The sequence below is a fragment of the Lampetra fluviatilis genome, chromosome 5, assembly GCF_964198595.1.
Source record: "Lampetra fluviatilis chromosome 5, kcLamFluv1.1, whole genome shotgun sequence".
Taxonomy (NCBI): Eukaryota; Metazoa; Chordata; class Hyperoartia; order Petromyzontiformes; family Petromyzontidae; genus Lampetra; species Lampetra fluviatilis.
Genome location: NC_136279.1, coordinates 11,690,793 through 11,717,830, shown reverse-complemented (window position 1 = coordinate 11,717,830; position 27,038 = coordinate 11,690,793). Strand labels below are relative to the sequence as shown.

The following is a 27,038-nucleotide window of genomic DNA, read 5'->3' as shown; positions in this document are numbered from 1 at the left end:
TGGTGTTACATGAGGATCGCGAATTTCTGCTTTGTGACTCGAAGGTTTTTGTAGAGAGAGAGGGGTGGTGGAGTATACAATGAAATAAATAATACAACATAAATTTAAAGCTCAGAACGTATTATGGCAGTTCGAGCCACAAGACGTTGCCATTGGACATACACCGACAAGGAGAGAAATGAAATGGTGGCGATGTTTTTTTGCAACCCCCTCAATAATAATCGCGAAACAAGCAAAGTGCTGCAGCCACTGTACCGTACAGTGCCATACCACCACATTACTTTCCAGAAGTCCGAGCTGACCCCTACAAGTCCCGCCCACAAGCCAACACCCCCAACGAAACTCCTGACCACGCCCCCTGCCCCCCTCTGCATCTGCACGAATGGTCTCGCCCACGCGTATTATTGGTAGGCTTCACACCGGCGGGATGTACCAAGTGCGGCGAAGGCGGAGGGGGGGGCGTTGAAATGTGGTCCTCCCGAAAGTCAACACCCCCAACCAAACTCCTGACCACGCCCCCTTCCCCACCCTCTCTATCTGCAAGAATGGTCTCGCCCACGTATTATTGGTCGGCTTCACACCGGCGGGATGTACCAAGTGCGGCGAAGGCGGGGGGGGCGCTGTAATGTGGTTCTCCACGTGCCCTATATAAGCGAGTACCGTGGGGGGACTCGAGGACGAGTGCGTGTTGTGAGTTAGGACTTTACGGCAACGACAAGGACACCGCGGCGATGTACACCATCACGAGGGGGCCCAGCAAGATGGTCACGCACAGGCTACGAGGTGAGGCCACAGGCACAGTGTGGAGGAGGCGGGTTGACCTTGTCCACCGGGGCCGATTACAATGGGGGACAGAGGGCCATGCGGAGCGGTGGGTGGTAACTCCGTGTTCGTCAGGGGTCACCTCTTCCACGTGCTCTGCGAACAACACGTGGCTTAACAACGAACGGCATTGTTCATTAATAGTTTAAGGTGGTCTACGGCGCTTTGTTGGCTGGCTGCAGCGTCTTTATCTTGCAATGCCATGTGGCACTTTGGTGTCTGGCGGGATCGTTAAGGGCTCAAATCCCTTGGGCACAACTGGGTAAAAGCTGCAACACCGAATGGGGTTGTGCAAGCGAGCACCGTGCCGACACGTCAATGGGGTTGGCTGTTTTCGCAATTATCTCGGTTGCGTGGAGTTATCCACACAACCGGTACACGTGTCGCTAGTTATTGTCGGCTTAAGTTGTTGATTTGTGTGAGCCCTTTTATGTGAAGTTTCGTGTAAGCTTGGTTTTGGTGAATCGAATTGGAGGAGTGTTGGGTTTATTTTGTTGTTGTTGCTGCTTGCTGGGGTTTGTGGTGGTGTGGCTTGCGTCAAACTCTCGCTTGTTTAATGTCCCGTCACAGGTCCGGCGCAGCAGGCCGACAATAAGAACGGAGTTGACCATCAGGCCGGGAGCCTCAACTCCGAGCAGCGGTCACCGCCGATGGCCTGGTAAGGATCGGGCCTTGGGTTTGATCCCAAGTGCCCGCTGGGGGTCTGGCCCGAGGGGGTCAGACTCTCTGTTTCTGGGTGTTTTTCTGTTGGGTTGAAGTTGCAGCCGTAAGCATGACGAGTCTGGGTCTGGGTCTGGTCTGGTCTGGTCTGGTCCGGTCCGGGTCGGGTCGGGTCTGGTCCAGTCCGGGTTGAATGTTCCTGTCCGGTGTTCGATCTGGCCCGGTTTAACTCTGCTCCCAGTCCGGGCCCGGTTCCAGAGTCCGTGTGTTTAGGGTGACCTGGTCCTGGTTTCACGACTCAGAGGCAAGACTGATTGCCCTGTGGTCTTGAGTCCGGGTTTCGCAGTCGCCCAGTCTGGGTGTCGGCAACGTGTTATGGTTCTTGTCCACAAAGTCTGGCACCGATTCGAATTTCAAGTCGTGCCTGATTTTAGTCCTCATCTGGGACCAGGTCTCCCAAGTCTTGGTGGTCCAGTTCCCGAGTGTGAGGCTGTCCGGGTTCAGATTTTAGTTGATTCGTCCCACCGAGGTCTTAATTCTGGTTCTCGTTCGGGTAGTGCGTCATTCTACCCGCGTCCTTGTCCTGTTATCCATAGTCCCTGTATGTATTCAGACCCGGGTGCCTGGGACTAGTCCGGGCCCCGGTCCGGGCCCCGAACAAGTCTTAGTCCAAGTCGTGATCTTGGTTCATGGTTCTGTGGCCCGGCGGTGTGGCATGTATCCCTGTGATCCCTGGGTCCCATTCCCTGGTGATCCTAACCCCGGTCCACGCTGCACGTGTGCGGTGACCTTGCCCGAAGGTCAGGGTCTCCTTGCCAGAGCCGGGATGAAACTGGGCTCCCGTTATTTAACCTTTACCACACACTGCTGCCCACTGCTGCCGAGTACCAACCACGACACGTGCTGTTCTCTGTTGACTCGCCAAACATGAGAGCGGCTTTAACTGTGAGTGTGTGCGCGCGTTTTTTATTCGTATTCAAACGTTATGCTTAAACAGCGCTTTCACTTCGGTTGATGCATTTTTTTAAAGGGCATGCAAGCACACACTCCATTGAAAGCAGCATGGAGGGTCAGTCTCAACTAGAACTGGATTATAAAAGTTGATACGTAAATGTTTGAACGTGATTTAATCTTTCGATTTAAAGCTTTCGTGACTGCAGGGATTCATCTTCTTGGTTCTTTCGGTAAAGTCACGTAGAAGGGAAGTAATAAAATAATAAAAATAAAACATAATAAAATGAAATAATTCTCACGACGTTTCGGCTACAATGCTGCTTATTACTTCCCTTCTACGTGACTTTACCGAAAGAACCAAGAAGGTGATTTAATCTCTTCCCGTGGTTTGTGTATTCATATGTATTTCTCTGTAAATAAAATACCGTGATTTACAGTGATTCCATATAGTGCTTTGCAAATGTATGTGTGACCACGCAGTGATACTGCTAGCTGTTCTGTCGGATGGGCACTGTGTGTGTGTCACACTCGTAACTGATGCTGGTAGGGTTTGTTTCGGGCATCTTGCATTTTTTTTTAAATCGGCAAGTTGTGAAGTGTGTGTGTGTGAGCACTGTACTGCCTTTATCTCTGTTCAAGGACACGTGCCAATAATGTGTGCTGACCTCTTCTGCTGTGTCATTGTCTCTATCTACAGTATTGAATAAACCATAAATTAAGGAACTGTTAAAAGCATCTTTGCTTTACATATACAGTACTGCACAGTTGTTTCTTACCTAAACCACATTAGCATGTACTTTTTAAAAAGTAGATTTGTTTCATTTAATGTTACTAATAACGGTGATGAGTGCAAATTCTTTACCCAACAAGAAGCCTCGACGAATGGCAAGGCTTTTTCTGGAGGGCCCTGCGTTTTGATGTTTGGCCAATTAAATTAATGAAACTTGAGAGCCCAGAGAAAACCCATCGCACTTAAACCCTGCTGTCATTTAGCCACCTCGGAGCCCCACTCCTACGACACCTGGCAAGCCTTAATCACTCATTAATCATGTAGTCATTGAGATGGTAAATGTAGATGTACTGTACTGTACTCTAGTTAATTACGAAACTGTAAAATTGAGCTTGTTAACACACCATATCGTAGTTAATGGTCTCATGTGCAATATTGTTAAAACGTCACAGTACTGTTAGGGTGTTATAAAACAGCTGAGAACGTTAGATGCACCCCAAACGTGTGACTGGTGTCAATAAAGTTATACAACTCTGGTCACACGCACCTAATGGACTTTTAAAACGCCCCTCCAACTTTTAATTTAATTTACAGGTAAAACTACAAACCTGTTTCCACATTGAACTCGTGATGCATCGCTGTGCCACCCTCGATGCATGGTCCTTCAGCCATAATGGCCTTTATATCAGACTTTGTTTAAATTGAAAATACAACAGAGTGCGTTTTTTGCATAGGGACGCTTTTGTTCGGATGAACATTAATTGCTACTGTGTGTACGGTGGCGTAGCGATACGCACATTGCACTATGAACTGTGGGCACCCGGGTTAAATTCCTGGAACATGTCCTGGGCAACTCCCATCCATCTGTCCATGCACCAACTGGCACCAACCTGCATGGGGGGAGTATAGGCAAAGAGCCCCCCACATAACCAACATTCGTTTGGAGAGAGGACTTGTCCAGCAGTAGATGAACGAATGAGTTGATCATCTGCATTACTGCCACTTGGCTGTTTACCGACCCCCCCCCCCTGCAAGCCACAGGGGAAATTAGATGAATTGTGACAGACGCCTAGTGTACTCTGTCAGCATGTTAATACGTGTGTTTCATCAGCTTGCAGAGCAACAGACGCAGCAGCTCTTGTGTAAGGCACCTTGTGGTTAACAAGCAGCCGTGCCTTAAATATGTTTGGGAAACCAGTTCTTCTCGCAGACATCGAATCAGTTTTAGCTCACGTCGTCGATGATTCAGCAGTTTTTCCATGTTCATTTAATGCAGTCTTGCCCCCTTTTGACATTTCTGAAATTTTTGTTTTTGCATTATTGAGAGTGGCTGTGAAATTAATTGAGCCAAGTTTGCTTGTTTGTACTTTAATTTCTCATTAATGCAGGTAATCTACTTTATTGGCTAACGCATACCATTGTTACACTGTCACAATGACACATTGCTTAGACTTGCATAAAGCTGCAGAGTAGGTATATTTTTAAATCACTTTGCAACTGAAAATATACTGTACTGTATTTATATACTGCATGTTTTGGTAAAGTAGCCTGTATATTTGGAGTTTGCATGTTCTCTTTGTGGTCGCATGGATTTTCTCAGACCTCCATTTTTTTCCCCCCTCATTTAGAAACATGCCTTATTAGAGTATCTGCTATCAATTTCCACATGATGAGCCACTTCGTTGAGCTATCATTTGTGGCCAGGTCGCCTCTGAAAAAGAGAAGCGACCTGTCCAGTAAACATTTTTTAAGTAAAAATGAGTTTTGGTCGATATTTTGGTTAGATCATGCAGAAATATACAGCAATGGTTCACCCACCAACTATAACCCCGTGCTGCTTTGAATTGTACACTTCAGGGTTGATATTTTATGCAAGGCCAGATTCTATTTCTTTCTAAATTGTGGTGAATGTACTCTGCCACTAATGCTGCAATGTCACATGACAAATTGCATACAACTTGTATAAATAGATAAAATAAAAAGTGTATTTACACATGTGTAATAACAGGGTGACACCTGCTGGCTGGAAAGGAAATCACGGGTATGGACGCGGTTAAGTACCAACCAATCAGAGAAGGAGGTGTATCTGGGGCAAAGGTGGGGTTAGCCGAGATACTCCGGAAACCTGCTCGAAGGTTCCACGAGAGGGCGTGGCCAGAGGCGGGGCCTAGCCACGCCTAGGGGGGATATAAGGGGGAGCAGACCCAGGGCTTGTGGCTCGTGTGTGGGGTCCTGGGTCCTGGCTGCGCCGCTGCTCGCCGACATCTCTCTCCGTCGTCCGACCACGTGGAATATCTCCTGTGAGGTTTCCATCGCCGTCATCGTAACGCCGCCAGTCAGCGGCGTAGCCGAGGTGAGGGCGATGGGACCACGCCAAGTGATTGGCTGTGTGTGTAGCCAGTAGAGGTGTTAATACCTAGAGTTATACTCCGTGTGAGGAAGAACAAGTGTTGGCCTGTGTTGTGCCCAGTGTGAGTAATAAAGTACCCTTTACACAACGTGTCATGGAAGTCGCTCCTTACACATGCATCATGATCACCATGAGCATGATTCATGTGTAGTGACTGACTTGGAGACGTAACTTCTTGGAGGCAATTCTTTAATTAAACACCGAGCTCACTTTGTACACTTTATACACACCCTACACCGTTACACACTTTCTGTCTTTCGCTTATACGCAACTCTATTTATTAACAGCCTTCACAGTTCAGAAGAGGTAACTACAGCTCCCAGTCAGGACAGCTGGCAGACTGCCTGACTGACGACGCCGAGAAGGTGAAGACGTAAATGGTGACGATCTTTAGCAGCAACGACGACTGGATCCCACTCCAAACGACAGCCCCGAGCTCCTGCTCGGGGTCCTCTTTTATCCTGTTAGCGTGGCCTTGCTCCACCCCGGCCACGCCCCCCTTCTGGAACCTACTAGCGGGCTCTCGACGTGTCCCTTCCGTAACCTTTACCCTAGATCCCTCCTCGGGTTTATCACTTGGCCTGCTGTCAGTCAGGGCTGCTGCAAGCTGCAGATCACCTTCCCTGCCAGCAGCCAGTGCTATGCTGCTTGGTGACCAATTCTATGGCACTACACATGCATCATCGATATTAATTGACAATTCTGCACATTGTGTTTTATAGTATAAAGTACTGTCTTATTTAAAGGTGCACAGTGTTTATTTATAGTTTGCACAGACAGTTATATTACACAAGGTCACTGCTTCATAGACATTGTAAACAGCCCAGTATTAAACAGTTACAATAATAGTCCACTTTAAACGTAATGTATATGCGTATGTAGTAACATTTTAATACGCTTCTAAATGACATCTCTGTCAATGGAGTAGCATGCCATGTTTTATTGAAATTGACAGTTCGTCAAGGTTTTATCTCTTTAAAAACGCATGACTCTTACAAGTTGACATTTCCCTCGGAAACGTGATTTATCCATGGGAAATTCCCATGTTAAAATCTCCATGACTATGATAAACACATTATATTGGGATTCTCTGTTGACTTTAGCTTCTAACATTCGACAATGCTTTACTTGGGATCGCTGATTCCAGCTAGCCAGAATGCCCATTCTGACCAATTACAAACGGCCAGAATTGCAATTGAAATGCATTTCCGATGCATAGTGTGTTCAATTTGGCCCACTTCTGATATGGTATTCAGGCAAAAATGGAGGGTCTATTGAGCCTGAATGGCCTCGTGGCGGTTGGCCCAAACATGGTACTTCCTATGCCCATTCCTGACCAGGGCTGAATGGAGCAGCTTATGGTTATACATACCCCCTGGCCTATTTATGCTGCCCAGGGCACATATGCGCCTTCCTCTTCCCTGAACACAACGCCGGATTTGGGATTAAATTGGGCCAATTCCACGCACCAGGCATCAGCCATATGTTTCAATGGCGATTACACTTTGCTGGCCAGGGCTTATCAGCCCTCTGTTTTACCTGAATGCTCTGCTCCACACCGCTCTGCTCCCAGTACTGTATTCCATGATCCCATTAGGAATCGTATCTACTAGTAAGAATGGAATTGGGGTTTTATGGCTGGGAATCGTGACATTTGCCCAGCTATTGTGACCTATAGCATACATTTGACTGACTATTATCGTTTTGTGCATCATACCCGGAGTAAGTTATTTTTAAATATTCGGGATAATAAAACAACCAAGTTCAAACATACCAGCTGTCCTCACTGACATTTTATTCATCAGCAGCAGCTGCTGTCCACAGGAGGAGGATTTGTTGGCCATGTCTAAGGCTCAGAGCCAACCGTCAAAGCATTTTGACATGAGATCCTCAAGTTAATGTACATCATAACCAATGTGGCGGAGTACTGTGTTACAAAACAATTGCATGGGACTGAAATCCCTTCCAAAGGTGGCAACCCTAACCACATTGGCAGTCCGAATTAAAAAAAAAGTCCTCGATTGTATGTCCGCGGAAATGGTATTAAATTACACAAGGATGACGAATAGCAGTGGTGTCTGCAGTTGCTGAAGCAAGGTTCAGGGGCAAATGATCGAGCTCGCATTCGTTTGTCTATCATTTCCTAATCTGTATTTGGCTGCAAGCAGCTGCTTTCGGGAGACAGGTGTTGTGCATTCTGTTTGACTTTAGCATGCCCTCCCCCTCCGCCCCCATTTAGATATAATTAAGCTCGCAGTCGAAAGTGGTGTAATTATTCAGACTTGGAATATGAAGTTGCGTACACATGGTGGCATGCGCTGCAGCAGCAGCTGGTAAGTCCCATGCCATGCTGCCAGAGCTCATGGGACTTGTTCTGTCATAACCAGAGCTTTGAGTTCACTTATTACCTAAAACATGGTTCTCCATTGAAGAAATGGTTTGCAGCCAAACACAAGGAGGCTAATTTAAATGTGCAGGGTTTAGTAATGATTCACCGCATCCCCGATCCAAATGAGTTTTCCTCAAGCCATCATGTGGTTCGGTGAGTCCAGTCTAATTACTTGAGCTTAAGAATCTATTTTAATCTGAATCATATGCATTCTTAAGCCCCTGTGACATTTGTAGTGTATCGATCATTGCCACTTGACCTTGGGAAGTGGCAAACCCCCAGAGTACCGGTTTCATTTCTCCTCATGCCCTTTTTAACAAAAGATATTTATCGAAATATTGATTTAATATTACATATACATTCAGTTGCTACACCTTTTCTCAAGAGTGGTGCCACAAATTTGACACATTGCGTTCATCCTTTCTAGACACCGTAAAAACTTGGTTTCCTGAAATATACCGACACTACGATATATTGTACGATAAAATATCCGTGGTAATCAAATGCTTTAATATTTTTCTAAATATTGTTATATCGTGATTTATTGTTGCTTGCATACTTTTTATTAAATGTAGTTTTTTTTTTAGAGATGATTGATAGATTAGGTTTCTTTTCTTAAATGTGCTTTTGCAAAAACAGTTCCGGTTGAAGTTTTAAGTACATTCAGTATCTGCAATCGAGAACGTGGAACGGATTTGGAAATACAATACTGTACTAGAGGTGGTGATTCAAATGTGATTTTTGTTAAACTGACATATTTTACTCTTTTTACAACCCGAGTTTGGCTGGATTACAAGTCTAATCTCGACTTAACATGTGACTGGCATTCTCTTTAAGGGACCCACACACATGCCAGATCCGTATAGGTCACGGGTTGTTTGACCACACTTACCCATGCTGGTCGGTGTGAGGCGGTGAAATGGGGTGTCTTCGGCACCCTGCCTCGGAAAGAATCCAATATTACTCGCCACTGATGTTATCCGTGCCCAGGAATCAAACTCAGGTTGTCAGGTTCATTGTGCAGTGTGCTTACCACTGTGCACCTCCTTGCAATCAAGGTGTTTGCTCATTGACTTAATATTGTAATATTTGTTGCATGTTATTGCTGGCCTGAGTAACGTCATTGATGGCTTCATTTGAGAGTAATTACGTCACCTTGGGTAGCGATTTGTTTCCTGCTTGGGTCAGGCGGTGTGTGGTCATGTAAAATTGTAGATTCGTGATTGGTCACAGACTACCTAATTGAAAATGTCCTGTATAAAGGTCTGTGTATTTTAAATGCAAATCATAAAACACTGCAAATCCATTTTATTGTCACTCCACACTGTTAAATGATGGCTTTCCCACACTGTGCAGCTCAAGGGGGTTGTTTCACCATACATAACCATGTTGGTCCAGTACGAGCTGGTGAAGGTGGAGAGCATAGACGCAGGACCAGAAGTACATTACAACAATACATTTAGCTGATTTTCCCACTGCTGCCTACTACAATATGGTCCCACAAGCCCTACATGGCAACCTGTTTGTGCATGGTGGTGAACCCATCAAAGCACTTCAGGTTCTCAGCGCTGCTTGGCTTCCAAGATATGACGATCGGACATTCCGGGCGACTTGTCCATAGCTGAAGCTCCTTATTCCTACTGAAACTTGAAAGGTTTACCACAATAATTGTGCATCCTAGGGCAGCCTTTTAAGAGGTCCTGCAATTTCAGCTGACAATTCAACTGTAATTGCAATTACAATTGACCCCCAGGTCTGACTTGAAAAAAACTGTCACAAGGCAGTAATTACTTTTTTTTCTATTGACGCAGGAATTACTTTACATGGCGTATATTGCCTGTGGTTAAAGTAAACTAGGCACATTAATATAGTTTCCTAAAACAATACTTTCAAATGTCCTCCTTTTTATGGAATTTCTGTAATTTAACAGCAGTGCACGATGCATTGACGTATGAGCTCAATAATACATAGAGCAGGTGTGGGTGTAATAATGTATAATGGGATGTCTTCTCTGGGTAGGTAGGTCCCTAAGGTCACATTTATCAGTAGATCACAAGTGAGATAATGGCTGGGCTGGATTTGTTTGGACTGTTTTTGTTTCTGGGGCTGGCTGAACACAAAACGCACTTGTAAATTTAAACTGTAGTTTCGAGCATTTGTATTAGCATACGAAAGAATGTACGTCACAGCAAACTTGGACAAATACAAACCCATATCGAACCTATATATACGGAAGTAAAACTTTGCAACTTGCCGATTTAATTAATCATGGGGTTCGGTGTTTTAATGTTCCGCAAGTTTTGTTTTGTGCAAAGTGTGGATGAGCATTGATTTACCTACCAACTCGTATCGGGGTGTGTACAGCACTTGAAATAAATAAATATCCCCAGTATGATCTTTCACTATACGCAATCCTAAACGTTAATGTTGATTATGCTTCTTTAACAATGCATATATCGTTGCGCATTATTAAATGTTGCAATAGCATTTTCTCCTGGTCACTGAACCTAAAATGTGGTTTGAAAAACCAGTCTTCAGGAATTCGGTTTCAAACCTTTAAACTTAAAACCCTCTGCCTTGTGCTCTCCGTCCCTTGTAGTGACCTTGAGAAATTAATGTTGTGAACAACGACCTCTTCAGTTTGTCTCCTTTACAATGTGAAGGTTATACATTTCTCATTTGTAACACGACATTCAACAGTGTCTTTACATTTAAAGACAAGTTCTACATCAGGTTTATTGTACATATTGTAATTATGTACCACTTGTATTGTATTTTGTTTAACAAAGCCAGTGTGAGAGAAGGCAACATCTGGAGATGGTTGTTATAGTGAGTGTAATGATACTTGTGTGTGTGTGGTTGTTATCGTTATTTTCCAAAGTAGTGGTCGCCTGTAGAAAACGTACTCGCATCCCAAGACATGTGATGCTTCGCAGCACTAATTTTGCTTTCCCATAAACCGTGACGTTTCACAAGTAGAAATAACTTCCTGACTGCGTAATCATTTTTTTAATCAAAACATGCCAACTAAAACCTTGTTTCTCCCAGCCAGCTGAAGTGAGTTTTAGAATGTACAGCTCATTCCATTTAATGTCTTTAGATCGGCTGACTGCAGCATTACTTAACATTGGCCACGTGCCTTCTAGAATAATGCACAGACATACAATACATGTAATTGGCGTGCCCGGTCTTTGCTGGCTGCTGCAGAAAACAAAAGTTGTGAAATGCTGTCTCATTTGGATATTTTACACTCTCATACTAAAGCATATATGAATTCGCCCTGTCCATAATGGGGTGGGGGGAGGCACGATAGCTCTTGGTAAACATGACTCATTATGAATTATGAAGTTGTAACTAATATGGAGTTGCCCTTTGAGACAACTAGAAAACGTGATCAAATTAAATCTTGACTTAAAGCTTTCGTGACTGCAGGAATTACCATCTAGAACTTGAGAGACACAAAGCAACGGTAAAAAAGGGACAATTTATAAAGATGCAAACATTAATTTCCCCTACCAGCTACCAGTGAGGATTCGGACTGCTGATTGTTTCCAAGGATAAACGGAAGTTGGAAAGCATTACATAATCTGTGCTTGTGCATTTTTTTACTGAATTTTGGCTCGTGGCTTTATTATTTGGGAAAGTTGGCAAGACACTTTAAATACATGAATGTCCTCTATCCAGGAAACGCTGACTGAGTCACAAAAATGTCCTTTTATGAGGGTCCTGCCTGGTATTTTTCGTATTTACGTGGGTGAGAGGAAACCTAGTGAAAACAAACACTACAAAGGGATATCGTTAAAATTCGTGCTGCCACTTAATGGCCACCTCGCAACCAGGAAGATTTTGTATCTTGTATGCTTGACGGCCTCCGCACTATTATCCCAATCGCCCGCTTTGAAGCAATTAAAATTTAGAGGCGTGTGCTGCGATGCGCCGCTAAGTTCTGTTTCCTGTCTTGTGCTGTTGCCATGTCAGCTGTGTGACCCCCAAATTGGTGTTCAACCCCGTCAATGGCAAGCGGAGCAACGGGCTGCACCTTCCCACACCGGCACCGGCGCACAAGGAGCTCGGCACGTCCTCGCACGCCGAAAACGTCAGCTTCGTCTACAGCAGTGAGTGCCACAGCACGTTGGGGGGGCCGCTCCACTGTTAAGAACACATTGCTTGCCATGTGTGTGAATATCCACGTTTGAACATACTTGGACGTGCAGATATATGGTATACTTTATGTAATGTACACGTACAGCGCATTTGTATCAATCTCCTGCTCGATGAATGTCTCGCCTACCTTGTTCGCCAGTCGTCGGCACAATAAGGGATGATGAGTTATGGATGACGAAGACTATGGATGGTGGTAATGATCTTTTGTTGTCGTGGTCACAACTGCAGTCACCGCCGCTTGGTTGATCACTGTCGTTGTCAGTCTGCAACCGAGAGACTACTTGCAGGAACGGGCATTGGAGTCGCAAGCTAGAGAAGTTGGTGAGGAAGTGTTTGTATTCTGTTCAATACCCATGTGGGATAGTGCTGCAAGTAAACTTAACACCGTAAATGCTAGTCATGGCACAATGGCGATGCATATGGTGATAGATGAAGAATTACTAAATGATGGTTGGTGAAATAGATGATGGTGCATGGTGATTGATGACGTTGAGGAATTTTATCATCTTTGTAGCAGATGCTGTCACAAACACCCAAGTATAGTACTGTGCAGTACTCCATGTTGATCATTCCGTTACCCATGTTTACCACGGGTAGCAGTCATTGAACTCTACTACGTGCGAAATTCATACCATTCTATATTATCTGTGATTATCAGAGAAAAGTTGTGGATAAGAGGAGTCCACGAACCCCGTTCCTTGCGATAAACTCATCCCATTATTCGTGATTGTCATAGTACTGGACCACACGCAATATTCTTACTATTAGCTATGAATATTGAAGATAATAGTCATGGATAAAAAAATATATTTCCACACATTGGAAACTAAACCACTTATTGGAAAATGTGCTTATCCACAAAAGCGGCCCCACTCCTGAAGATCCTATAACTCTGGCCAAGCAATTTATGTTATGTGGTGTTTTGCATTATTTCCGACGTTCCGCTCCACGTACCAGGAGCTTCAGGAATCCGGTATGTGGAGCGAAAAAGTTGTACTTTGTACCAAACAATACGAGCTATATATAGCACAGCTGTGCAAACCCTATGCAGGAGGAGAATTCGTGGCTCCAGATTTCTTGAATATTCAAGACCGGTGGTTGTTGAAAGAGTGACGTTGCAAGAAACCTGCTCCTGAAACTTTTCGTGGCCGATTACATTTGTCAGTGGCTTTTTCGCAACACCAGCTCTTGCCACTACAGTGAGAACACATGGATGCTGCTCTAAGTAACCTAATCCAGGGGGGGTGTGCTCAGAAGGTTGTACAAATGGAACAAAATAACTGGCTGTGCACTGGTGGATGGTGCAGGTTGGCAAGTATTCCAGTTGGCAGTGTGCCAGTTTGCCAGTGCGCGCGCGTGTCAAGCAACGTTGTTTGTCATCCATGCAGAGGAACTGGACTTGGTGCTGTTTGCTGATGGTTAGGAAGATGAGGCATGCGTGTGCATTCATCGAGCAAGCTTTTTACAGATAGCTTTTCAAAGTATGTTTAATTTAATTGGTTGATTGAATGATACACTTTATATTAGCAGGTGAGAACCATTGAGATTTCAAGTCTCTTTCAAATCTGACCTGGGTGTTGTGTTTATCTACAGTATTTGATTTCCTGACCCAGAAATGTAGACTGCTAATCACCAAGGACTCTCATGTGCTTCTAAATATAGAATGTGATTATTTGTTGGTGTAATAAGAAAACATGAGAGCCAAGGAACTGAATGTGTCTGAGAGAGATGTAGCAATGAAATTGGCTTGTGTGTCGGTACTGGGTGAATTATCACAGGATCGTGAATGCATGGCGGTGGTTTGGGCAGGCCCTTCCTCCAGTGGTGAATTGACCATGGCTGATGATGATGAAGATTGGCAATATAATAGTTAATGCTTTGCCAAAATTCAGCATGTAATACATTTGGTATTTATTATTAATCCTAATTTTGAATCCCTTATGTGAAACATGCATTTTGACAATGAGAGTCAAACAATCATGTGCCCTCACCCATACTTTCCAGTAGATTGCCAATTCTAGAATTTACCATTCAAATGTGAGGATTACATGAAAGTGGTGCCCTTAATCATACAAAACATAATGTTCCAACACAATTGTTATAATGGTAATGTTAAAAAGGAGAGAATGAACGTCGGTGGCCTTTCACCTAGTTTAATACAAAACACTATGATGGAAAATGTGTATTGCATTATTTAAGTAGAGCCATTCAACATGTGCCATGCCTCTGACTACACTTTGCCATCATTGAATATTTTATTCATCTTTCATTTTGTGGTGTGGCTCTGCAAAGCTTTGTATCATTTTTTTTGCTCGTGGCCATTTATAATGTTTTTCATACTTGATCATCTTGAGTTAATCATAATTCCATTAAATCACCCAGAATGCACTCGATCTTGGCAGAGTTGAGCCTGGATTGTCTTAGGTTGCTTTTGGGCTGGTGCTACGTTGTGGTCAGCAGAGGGTAGTGCAGCAGCATACATTGTTGTACTGTACTTCTATGCAGCCATGTATTCGCCTGCCTTCAACAACCCGCATGGTCCAGTGTGGCGTCGTATGGTCAGATAACCGCACCCCTCCCCAATCCAGCAGTGGATTGATACAAGGCTTGTCTGTACACGTGGTAACTTAACACAAAAAGTTGGTTGTGGTGTTTATAGTCTAGACTAAATACAATGCCACTCAAAAAAGTAAAAAGTATACCATGCTTTTATGCTCTACTCTATTCCAGTGCACACGTTATCGGACCATTATTGTTTTCCAAAAGAATCCCCAGAAGCAAAGTAAAAACATTTTGACGTGACGTTCCATATTGTTTACAGTGCGAAAAGATGAATGTTGCCTGTATTGGCAAACATGTGTTGTTGGACTTGTACAACGCTTCGTTGAGATGTTCTTACAAATGAGCATTGCCTGTGCATTTGCTCGGGATACACGGCCAAGGTGGGAGGGTGGTTTGAGGGGGAGGCGACGCATGAACCCGGCTCAATGCTGTGGGTTGATGGTGACGTCATCGCCGTGCACTTGCGTGCCCGTGCATCAGCCAGCAAGCCAGCAAAACTTGTTTCTAATACAGTATTAGTATGATGGGCCAGTTTTGACCTTTTTGTTTCACCTTCCATTATAAACATTAACTCCTCTTGTAAACCCATTTAAATAAATGTTTAACATATATTATGAATGTTTGTGTATGCCTGGAAGACAGGATATGCACATGCTATGGTACTGCAGCAGTAGTCCAGGGAGCTGTTCCCTCAAACATAAACTAATCTTTATATTTATTACTCGCATTGTATTATCTTCTGGCCAATTTTCAAATACTGCTGTCAATTTAGAGTGCATATTCGAATGAAAACATCTGTCTCTGCCAATGGGGTTGTGCAAGATGTACAACTCTAGCAATGGTTTTGTAATTGGACACGAATATAGAAAAAAAGGTTGTTTATTGCATTTTTTGTTAATTACCAGTAACCGAACGGGGGGGAAAAACTTGGAAAAAACTGTTGTAGTTTTGTCATACAGATTCCTTATGAACAACAAACATAGCTTGTTTTACCTTTTTAACTGAGAATCGAAGGGAGCTGCTGGGATGTAAATGGCGAGCACGCTGGCCTTGAAGTTCAGTGGCCGCTCGTTCAGTTTGGTTCGATTCCGTCTCCCGGTGGCAGCAGTTGAAACCATGGGGTACATTTCTTAAATCTGTGCATTCATTACTACATTATCACTGGGAATGGTTACCAGTTTCTGACTCGTGGTACCAGTAATTTTTTTTTAAAAATAGTTACCGTTTTAATTTGAATTTACCAACGTGTAGTGAACTCTGTTTCCATAAATTCATAAGCATAACCGCCCAGCTAATATAGAAAATAAGCCTTCTCTCTGCAGCAATTTGCCTGTTTGTGTTGATGATACTGGTTCACTATTGTTATTTCTTTCATTGTTTCATATGGAAGTAATTACCCCGGAGTTGTCATTTGGAAATACTGTTTTACATTTAAGATGGATTTTTAAAATATACTTTATACAGATTATTTATGCGGCTATTATAAAAAAAAATTACGTTGCACATTTCCATACTTTTTTTACTAAATAGTTATACTGATAGCATACTTTCCAGTGCTACATGAGTGTGTGTTTGACAGGTGAGTTATTTAATATGATTTAATAGCAGCTGTCTTGGCTAGAGGCAGTTGATATCAATTAATGCTGGGATGTGGTTGTCAAGCCCTTGAAAACTTCAAAAGCAGATAGAGATTATATTAATATAAGTAATGTTGGAAATGTAATTTCAATTAACCAAATGAATCGGCTTTCATTCCCCAAGGGCCACCTATGTGTGGAGACATTCACTAGACATTGCAAATCGAAAGAACGATGCATCCTGTGCGCGAAACTTTTTTTTTGCTATGGCAGGGAAATCCTGGAAACTTGCCTTTTTATTAATTCAGTCATTCGAGTTGTAGTGAAATAAATTGTTCACAATTTTGCCGTTTGGGCATCTCCATGTCCATTCCTTTTTGAAACAAGCATTTATCATGTTCATGTCTTGGCTGTCTGCAAACTCTTAACAGATGCTCACGTCACTTATTCCTCACACCAAATACCAAACTCGCTAACCATCGTGTCTGTACACATTTGACCTATTTTTGAGTAAAAGTCACCCATTATTATACTGCAATGGGAAACTTTAATTGGTAACTCATTACATTTCGGTTTACTACTTAATCGTGGCTTGCTATGGCCTTGATCCAGCAGTGCATTCGAAATGGCTGATGATAATGAGCAATTTTGGTCATCACTTCACTTGTATTTTTGCAAATGCGTGGAACTCCTTAAATCAAGTGGTTGATGTACAGTGCATCGTAATTTGCCTGCTGGCTGCTTAGGCCACTCGGGCCAGTGTGGTTAATGAGGGGTTAGCCTGGGTTAGTCGGATGGGGAAAGAGGGATTATCAGGAATAGATATGAAACCAGAGAAGGGCAACTTTAGTGTCACTTGAAGTACGCTACCACGACACAAATCAACGTGTGTGCCGTGGTGGTGGCAACATGGCTTGATTTCTAGATCGTCACTTGCTACAACATTGTTTGGGAATATTTCGCAATATCAGAATCTCGATGCCAGGGGCAGAGAGGTGGTGCAGGGGTTGGCGTACTGCTCTGAACCCAGCAACCAGAGCTTAAATCCCGGCCATGGCTTACATAAAGGAAGAGTGATAATTATCTGCTCTCCTTCACCCTTGGGCGCTAACGTGATGAATTGGTCACATGACCCGAATGACCAACAGTCTGGAGTCGCCTATCAGTAAATTTACAAATGTCTCTTAATTGTTTTACACAATAGCTTTATATACATATAGTTTAGTTGTGCACTGTATAAAACAATAATATATCGTGTCTAATACAGGTTGTTTATTATGAATAAAACATCGTACGTCTCCACATGCATAAAGTGTTATTTACACCCTAACTGGAGAAATGTAAAATGCTATAATTGTTAATTCACCCGGTCTCCTGCTCTGGGCGACTTTGTCTTTGTGATGCCCAGGTTTCGCTGCCGTGGCTCCGGCCTGCATCGGTATTGTTTTGCAAGGTTGGCAGTATCTGGATGACCTATAACTGACTGTTCGGGGCCATAGGCCAACGATTAGTTATTTTTCGTAGAAGCTCCAGATGGACCTGCTTTGCCACCTTGAGTTGCAGAGGTCATGGGTGCACAACGTGCCCTCTGGCCTTTTTTTATTTGCTCTTTGGTTTTTTCGGTAAAGTCGCGTAGAAAGAAAATAAATAATAGAATACGACGTTTCGATTGCATTACATTTATAAGTTTACTAGGTTTGTTTTCTCAAACTTCCAATTTCTCTCCCCCTGCCACTCTCTAAATTTTACTAGATTTGTCAACTTCCAATTTCTCTCCCCCTGCCGCTCTTATTGACATGCTAATTTATGATCTGCCCCCCCCCCTCTATATAATGCCTCGTCACAGAGGCGTTGTTTTTCTGTGTGTGTCTCTCCCCCGTGTGTCTCTCTCTCTTTGTGTATGTATCTCTATCCGTGTCTGTGTTTGTCTCTCTGTATATGTGTCTCCGAGCTTGCATTCATTCACACCTGATGACGGTTGCTTGTGTTGCAATCGAAACGTCATATTCTATTTAATTTATTTTCTTTCTACGTGACTTTACCGAAATATCCAAATAGTAATTCCTGCAGTCACGAAAGCTTCAAATACATTTTTTTATTTGCTTAACAACATGTGCAAAACTGGCCACACAGACTTTTTACACACAAGTCATTTTGTATCCTACATTATACATTCAGCATTGGTGTGTAATACAGTTTGAAGTAACATTCATCCTCAAGTTGAGCACGACATTTATTTCCTAATGGAAATGTTTAATTGGTTTGTAATCCTCTCCATCTGACAGCTTTCCCAAGCTATACTAACGGTTTTGTAAATCACAATTTGCTTTCCATGTATATTATAAACGGTCAACGGCCCTAGTTATTTTTTGTTCAATCGCCCACACTGCACACTTCAGGTTCATACAGCAGATGGCAGAATTGTGGCGGCAATGGTTTGGCTCCGATTTCTGACCCCTTGCATCATCCGAGTCGACAGACGTGCAAGGGATAACCTAAAGGTCACCCATTGTCAGAACCAGAATCTTTATTTAGACTGGAGGAATCCAATGAGCTATGAAGCTCTTTCACAGATGTGCAGTAGCACCGTGTCAGAAATTTACAAGAACAATACGAAACTAATAGGACTGCAAAGTATAGGAAAGGTGTAAACAAGTCACTAAAAATGAATAATAACAAATAAAGCATACAAGTACAAATTGCAAGAGCACATCAATTCTTGCCGATATTTCAACAATAAATGGAAGCTTGAGCAAGGCAGCAAAACAACTGGTAAGGATCAAAGTTATCAATCGCATTCGTAAATGTGGCTGTATCCAGCACTAATTTTCTGTTTCAGGATATTTTTTTGACGGAAGATGTACGATGTTAAGGGAGAAAACAAGGTGACAATACTTTGGTGCTGCAAAGGCAATTCTCGTTCTTGGGATAGTTAAAAGGCAATAGGATGGATGTCTGAGGTTTCTTGGGTTTGACAGTGGGGTTAATGAATTGGCTAAGTAGAGCGCATATTTGTCAATCAGGATTTTATGGATGAACAGGGCCCAATGTAGATTTTGCCTTGCATCAAGCGATGTGAGATTGGATTTTAAGTAAAGGTCACAATGGTGGGGTCCTGTATGGTACATCCAGTGCAAATCAAAGAGCAGAGTGATAAAGGGGGTTTAGTCTGTTTCGTATTTCATTAGTAGCTGATCTGTAAGCAGCAGCAGCAGTCGTTAAGTAATAGAATGGTAACCTATTCTTGGTATTTCAACTTTTGCACACAAAGGGTTGCTACTCCCAACCTATCCCATACATGGAAGTGGTGCTGAAGAATAACCCAAATTATCGCTCTTTCTGGAGGTGATCTCTAAAGCTGCCTGTCGTGGAGACACTTCCACCAGCAGTTGCATGAGCCGATACTTGCGGAGCTGCACCTTTACCCCTTTTTTACACTCGTGACCAAAAGGTCATTGGTGGGTTTCTGCAGAGTGAGAAAACGGCAGTCATTGTATCTCCAAACAGGGAGAACCAGAATGAAGTGCCAAAACTGGCCATAAAATTTCAACAAACAATTTGGCCAAGCACCCAAATAGCTGTTCAATCCCCGAGTATTGGCGTGTGTGTATGTGTGTTTTACTGTGGGTTATGTGGTTTGTAGCAGTATTTGTACGGTGAAAACGCCTTTCACCTAATGTGTTATGGAATCCCATATGATGTCATTGTGGTTGGGTTTGACATAATGGGTCGTGCTTGGCTGCTGCAAGGGATCAGCTGTACTTTCTGCTATATAACAGTCACCCCCATATATTAATATATATCTCGATTACAGTGAACCTATATATTACAGCATTTTATAAGATATACCAAGGTACAATATGTCGTGTGAAAATATACCTAACTGTGCTTTGACAACTGTCTTCGTAGGTGCATAAAATTGACAGTTTTCCCTCTGGTTTTGTCTACTGTTTAGCATGGCAAAATGTGAAACAGGATATGAACAACAGGCAGCTGAATGGGAACTCTGCAGGACCTGTGGAGTATGTGCTGGACACATCGGACGACAATCAGAAAAGTAAGTGGTTGAGTGACTAAAAATCCTTGGCAAAATCTGCCTCCAATAACCATAATGATAAACCTTCATGATCAAATGTTTCTAATTGTCAGTCGATAGAATGTTTATGCGTTGTCTAGCATTTACAGACGTAAGTTGATCTTGTCATTAAAGTAGATGGTTCAATCAATTTTTCAGTGCATGCAGTTGTGTTGCATTCAGCTATGCATAGCTTGTCAAAAAAAATGTCCATGCCTTTGTATGATGTAACGTGTACAGAGTTGGTTTAAGGTTAACTTGCATGGTTAGTTCTAGAATCTTAGTACCCTTATATGTCAAGGTAATGTCCTGCTATACATACAGATTTGTTCCATCCGTGTAACACGTTTATGCCAGAAGCAAAGAATAATTAATTCTTCAGGGCACATATGCAGCCATTTCGAGATATCTGCTGTCAGATCTACATCGTCACTTGTTATCGACTAACATCCATATTTAAACTCGGCACCACTTAACAAACACTTCTGCATGAGACTCGTTACACCAAACTGTATCGCTAACCTGCGCATTTTAGCCGCCTTTACATTTTCCATCACCAGTTCATTATCCAGTGCTATTCCACAATGCGTGACGTTCATAATAAATGCAGTAAAACAATTGAGCAGTGTCGCGGTGATTGTCATGGGATCGGTACCAACAAGGTGAATTGTTTGCTGCTTGATCCTGCACAGTCATCGTGTTGTTGTCTCCGAGGCACCGTCCCAATGAACCTTGGACTTGATTTGAGAATGTTGACCTCGACACAACCCGCCCCTCCATATAACAATAATTGTGCAAGCATTTGAGTGATGGTCAAAAGACAAGTATTTTCACGGGAGTGGGATCACCAGAATACAATTTACATTTACTAGGCATCTAAATGGAACATGTCTGGGGACACTTTTCTAAAAAAAAGTTTTGTTTCCTGCCCTACCCTAACCATCTCATCATCATATGTATTTAGGGAGTACTTGTTATCAATCTTGATTTGAAGCTTTCGTGAATGCAGGAATCCATACTCTTTGCTTCTTTCGGTAAAGTCACGTAGGTATAAAATATATCACGACGTTTCGATCGCAACACAAGTGACCAGATACAGCAGTTGTCCAGCTTGTCCTGCTGTATCTGTTCCACCTGATGACGGTCGCTTGTGTTGCGATCGAAACGTCGTGATTTATTTTATTTTATACCTACGTGACTTTACCGAAAGAACCAAAGAGTATGGAGTACTTGTACTAAGATATCTCCAAGTGTTATCATGTCCTAGAATTACTTTAAGGTCACTTAATTTTAGACTTACTGGTTATCTGAAACTGTTGTATTGTTTACTTGAGGTATGTTTTTCTTCTAGGAGAATTTGTTCCAGTGGACCTTGAGGACTGGTGGGCTAAAAGGTTCCTGGCTACGATTGAGGATACTCTGTGAATCGAAAGACAAGAAAATAACCAAAATTTGCCTGTTAAACACAACTGAAAAATAGTTGTAAATAAAAAAAATGAATGTGACCACAGTGGGGTGTAGCCATTCTACATATTTTGGCAGGGTGTGAAAACAATTCTGTGGAGGTGGTATCACGATTTACAAACATTTTCTATGTTGTCAGTCAGATGTGATGCCTTGATATTCTCACTTGTCATGCTCCAGTTCCTCGGTGGTGCTTACATATAAAACAAAGATCTAAACGTTACTTGCAATCACACATTTTTATGAACCCCTATCAGAAGTTAACAGCCATAATCGTGGGAACAGGAGGCAACTAATTATCAGTAACTTGATACGTCATTTCAGGAGATCACGTTTTGGGCCAGATAAAAAAAATCCAGAGAAGTGTGGCTTTGTGAATCACGTAGTATTTGATCATGTGCCTGTCCTGTCAAGCCAATAAAACATGTACACCCAGTGTTATATGAACACTGCAAATGATTCGCCGAAGAGAACGTCTTGTTTTCAAGTGATATTCAGCTCACGTGGGCTGTTTCTGTAATTTACTTCCTGTGAGCTGTGAAACACGAACACTTAAGGGCCTCTATTAATTGGATGGAATTCACTTGCAAGCCTCCACTCATGTGCCTAAGCAAAGGCCTGAAACCTGGTCTCGTGGAATTGCTTCATCCTGGAAGGTGCATCTGCTGTCCTACAGTGTACCATTACTCGTGTTTCTCATTATTGCGCACTAATCCATTATTCTGCACCGGATTCATATCCGGGTTAAAATGAAGTGCATTTCGGTGCATCTGATGAATTGTGTGTCTTTGTGAGCAATCTCCAAGTATAATGTCTGTATTTATTGCCTTTTATTTGCCGCTGGTAAATGCAGTGAGTTTAAATGGATGTTTCACTTTATACACAACTTATATAAGAGTGTCATCATCCTGAAAGGCTGCTGCTGTTGCGTGTTTCATTGTTGACAATGCTGTGTAACTGACGATGAGATTCCATATTGGAGGTTGCCTGAAGGATTTTCCCCAAAAAGGTCACTGCACTAAAAGGGGTCTAATAAAGCAACGTCGTCTATACATTTTACGTGGCTTGTGTGTAAAACACCTCTTTTATAATATAAACTAAAGATTTAAAATCGTATTTTTGTCAAAGCTTGCCTTGCAATAATGGCGATAAACAACTGGCCCTGCATGTTGCAGCAAGAGAGAGCTGTGTGGTAATGTTTTTGCCCCTCGACCTGGACAATGGGATATTGTAAATTGTGTCGTATCTGCTGCACAGCTCAAAGCTCTTGGAGGTACAATGATGATGAAACGTCATTTCCTCCCCCCGCCCCCCCAAAGTGTTACTTCACGATGTGTTGTTTACTGCGAGTCGTCTTACTTGAAAAGTGACGTCACGAAACGCAAAATAACAGTTTCTGCTATGCAAACATTGGGAGTGTGTTCGAAATGGCTGCTAATATAGCCGATATAATTTGCATACGTTTAATATCGGCGTGCCACAATTATATTTCAACAGTTGACTTTCCATACTCTTTGGTTCTTTCGGTAAAGTCGCGTAGAAAAAATAAATATCCTACCGGAGGACAATTGCTTGTGTGGTGATCTAAACGTGATCTATTATTATTTTTCTACCCACGTGACTTTACCGAAAGAACCAAAGAGTATGGATTCCTGCAGTCACGAAAGCTTCAAATCAAGATTAGTCGGCTTTCCAACTTGCAGCTGGCCACCCAAAGATGTGGGATTGCTTTATCATATACACAATATATAAATAAATCATCTGTATTTTTAATGAGCATCCATATTTTAAGATAATTATCTTTAGCGTTTAGTCAAATGATTTCAAAATGTATTTATGGAAATGAATTTTAAAAATGAAATGTATTTATGGTTTATTAACTTAGCTGCCTTATGGTTTTAGTAGTGTATTTGACTACACAGCAGTTTGATAGGTTGTAAGTTCAAATGTTTTCACAAGCAATAGAAATGTGCACTTTCTTGCTAGGGTTATATACTGTGTATATACACGGGGTGGTCTAAAAGTTTTGAGAATTGCAAATACGATGGCAAAACCTCAGCCGAGGAAACCGAATAATTATCTGGGTGTTCCTATTGTGAAACGATCAGTCGATGTCCTCAGAAACGTTTTAATTTCCACTTCTCAAAGCCGAATTGATTGCCTTTGTGTAAATATGCACACACACATTCTACTGTATATACATAGATGTTGTATATGTACATATATCTCCCATGAAATGCGTGTTTTAAATGGAAGGCATATATGGCTTTTGTCTTGGTGTACTCGTGCTTATGATAACATACAAAACTATACCATGGGGCTGCCAAGAAAATGTAAGATCATAATAGTGGTCCCTCGATGTTAATTGGTTCCACGAAAACCATCGTTAATTGAAATGATCGTGAGTCGAATATAGGAAATGCATGTTAAAGACTTTTGGAAGATGACCACCCTAAAAGCATAGTTATTTATTAAAATTTAATTTTACATATTAAATGTTATAAGAACATTAAAGCATTAATATTCATAGAAACATGGATAAATTATTAATAAATAGAGCGTACAAATGTTCATAAATTGAGCATAAAATAATAATTCTTACCTTCAGATGTTGATGGCTCGAATCTTGGTCTCTTTGAAGAAACTGTCAACATTTGTCTGCTGTGCCGACTTCCTCGATCTTTTTGCTATGGATCTTACTTCACTTTTAAGTAACACAAATCCCAAAGTATTCAAGAGAGCTGTTTCCACAAGCAATGTTTATTAAACATTTAAAAGATAACCAGTTGTTCTCAAGACGCTCATGAAAGGGGCGGGTCGCTGATTGGCTGATGTCTGCTGAGTCCACTTATGAGAGCTCCGATTAGCCGAAGTTGACGGGTTCACGTGATATCGTAAACATTGTTAATCGAAAATGTATCGTTAATGGAAACAATGGGGCCCTATGGGAGGCGGATCGTTAATCGATGGCATCGTAAACCGAGGGACCACTATACAACTTTTGCTTAGTTCAGTGCTTATCCACTGTCCTCAATTCTTATTTTTCTATTGCAAGGGTGTAATATAGTCGTACCGAATGTGTTGATCTTTTGAAGCGTATCCTCGAACATAATGAAGTAAAATGTGTAATATCCATTTGCTCTAAATTGGACACACTTATATGAAGTGTTTTTTTCAGTTTCTCACTGGACCCCAGTTATATTACAGTGGCCAGAATTAAATGTGATTTTTTTAAATGACATTTATCCACGTTTATATTTGTTAAATAATTGTACAATTGTTTTTTATGGATAAAACTCATTTGGTTACTTTTCAGTTTTAAAACGGTCATCCAACATGTACAGTATATAAGGCACTGGCTGCAGTGTGATTCAGAGCCCGAGTTTCCATGCACATGCAATGATGCTCGATGCAAGCTGGATATTGAGCTTGTGATTTTTTTTTTTTACATCTGTTGGCTACACCGTGATTGCGATCCCAGCACATTTGTGTTAATTATCCACTGGCCTTTTCTTTTGAAAGACATGCCCGTGTAAAGTGTGAGTCCCTGGATCACCTCCACCTGCCCTGAAACAGCTGAAACAACATGTTTTGTGTGAATTATTTAATCTTAAAATATGAGATCATAAATTGTTCAAATATGGTATGGTGAGGTAAGAGGCTTTTTTTTGTCCTGGTGCCGACATCAATTATGTCATCAGTCGGGTCAGGTTGAGGTGCAGATTGTCTCCCTCTAGAGGCACCTGCGACTGGGTTATGCCGCTCGACAGACAACCACATGTGAGCACCTGGACAAAAAAGGCCTCTGATACGCCACCCTCCTGTACAATGTTGTTTATAATCCCAAAGTTGCAACTAAAGCGTATCCCAGGGTAAATCGCGGCCTGTTGCTCGTGAGAATTTTGGTAAAAGTTTCCTCCAGGGCTGCCAGATTGGGTGTTTTTTTTTTTTCAATATGTTGTGGAATTGTCCAAATTTCCCCAAAAACATTGCTATGGACTAACCTATGCTTTTACTGTATTGCAACATCGTGTGTGCATGTAAACAATTCTTGCATCAAATGTAAGGGTCCGTGGGTTCTTAATTACTTTTGATCACTGCTTAATCTTTATTATTGTATCCATGCCCAGACCTTTTTACTGATTCGGGCTTTGGTACAATTTAATTTAGTTATGCTGTGTGGCTTAAATGCATCGATAAATTCATTCCTATACATTTGAAATGTATCAGCAGATGAGTATGGGACTTCAACAAATGACCCATTACATGTTTTTTTATTATCGTTGTTAGGCAGGCTCTTTAGGAAGGGGTTATGTTGCATTTTCTAGTACAAATACATGGGTTTTTTTTTACAATAGATTTTTATAAGCTAATTTACATTTTGTCAAAGTAACGATCCTTGACATGGGATTCGTCATCGAAGCACATTAAGTGGTAGATTGTAAAAAAAAATTGGAAAATTTAAACGTGTTTTTTAATTTTTGTTCATACCCCCCCATAACTACTCCATTTGTTTCATATGTCTCTAGAGGACCACTAAATAGAGAACTTGCTTCATAAAATATTCGTCTATTGTTTTAAATGCAGTCCTCTGGACTTTTACCAACCGTATTAGATATAAATGATTTATTGTTCTCACTTTGGAAGTCAATAATGCTTATGGTTTGTATAGACTTTAGAGAGCTGTGAATTGATTTTTGTCACCAAGTAGTTCAATTAATTTGTCCGTGCATACAGCTGTTGCTTTCAGCTATGCATACCTTGTCCAAAAAAAAAAAGTGTCCACGCTTTTGTATAATGTGTAACGTGTACAGAGTTGGTTCAAGGTTTAACTTGCATGATTTATTCTAGAATCTAGTATCCTGCTTTTTCAAGGTAATGCCCTGCTATGCATACAGATTTGTTACATCCATGTTCAAGTTCATTGATTTGGGTATAGCCCTGTGAGCCATTCGGCTCTTGAATCGGGTGCAACCGCAATAAACAAAGACATGAACAAGAAAACACCTTTATTAACTCTAGATTTGAAGCTTTCGTGACTGCAAGGATTCATATTCTTAGGTTTTTTCGGTAAAGTCACGTAGGTAAAACATCAAAATTAATGAAAATAAAATAAAACAAATCACGACGTTTCGGAGGCAACACAAGTCTCCGTCATCAGGTGGGACCGTCAGCCGAATTAGCTGCATGAAGTGAGGCAATGATTCAAGATGTAATCCCTTATAAGCAAG

The 27,038-nt window shown here is 41.9% G+C and overlaps 1 protein-coding gene across 1 annotated transcript; it reads left to right on the top strand.

The window, feature by feature from the left end:
* Nucleotides 1–654: 654 nt before the first annotated feature.
* Nucleotides 655–27,038, top strand: LOC144932559 (MAPK regulated corepressor interacting protein 2-like). Its single transcript, XM_078856760.1, has 5 exons — nt 655–783; nt 1,393–1,480; nt 11,944–12,080; nt 20,224–20,325; nt 21,695–27,038. The coding sequence occupies exons 1-5, from the start codon at nt 732–734 to the stop codon at nt 21,766–21,768; spliced, it is 453 nt and encodes a 150-aa protein (XP_078712886.1). The 5' UTR covers nt 655–731; the 3' UTR covers nt 21,769–27,038.

Bases quoted from the DNA above. Each gene is read 5' to 3' on its own strand.
- LOC144932559 (XM_078856760.1), top strand. From the start codon at position 732: ATGTACACCATCACGAGGGGGCCCAGCAAGATGGTCACGCACAGGCTA. The intron at 12,081-20,223 runs GTGAGTGCCACA...TCTACTGTTTAG, and splicing joins CGTCAGCTTCGTCTACAGCA to CATGGCAAAATGTGAAACAG. The intron at 20,326-21,694 runs GTAAGTGGTTGA...TTTTTCTTCTAG, and splicing joins ATCGGACGACAATCAGAAAA to GAGAATTTGTTCCAGTGGAC.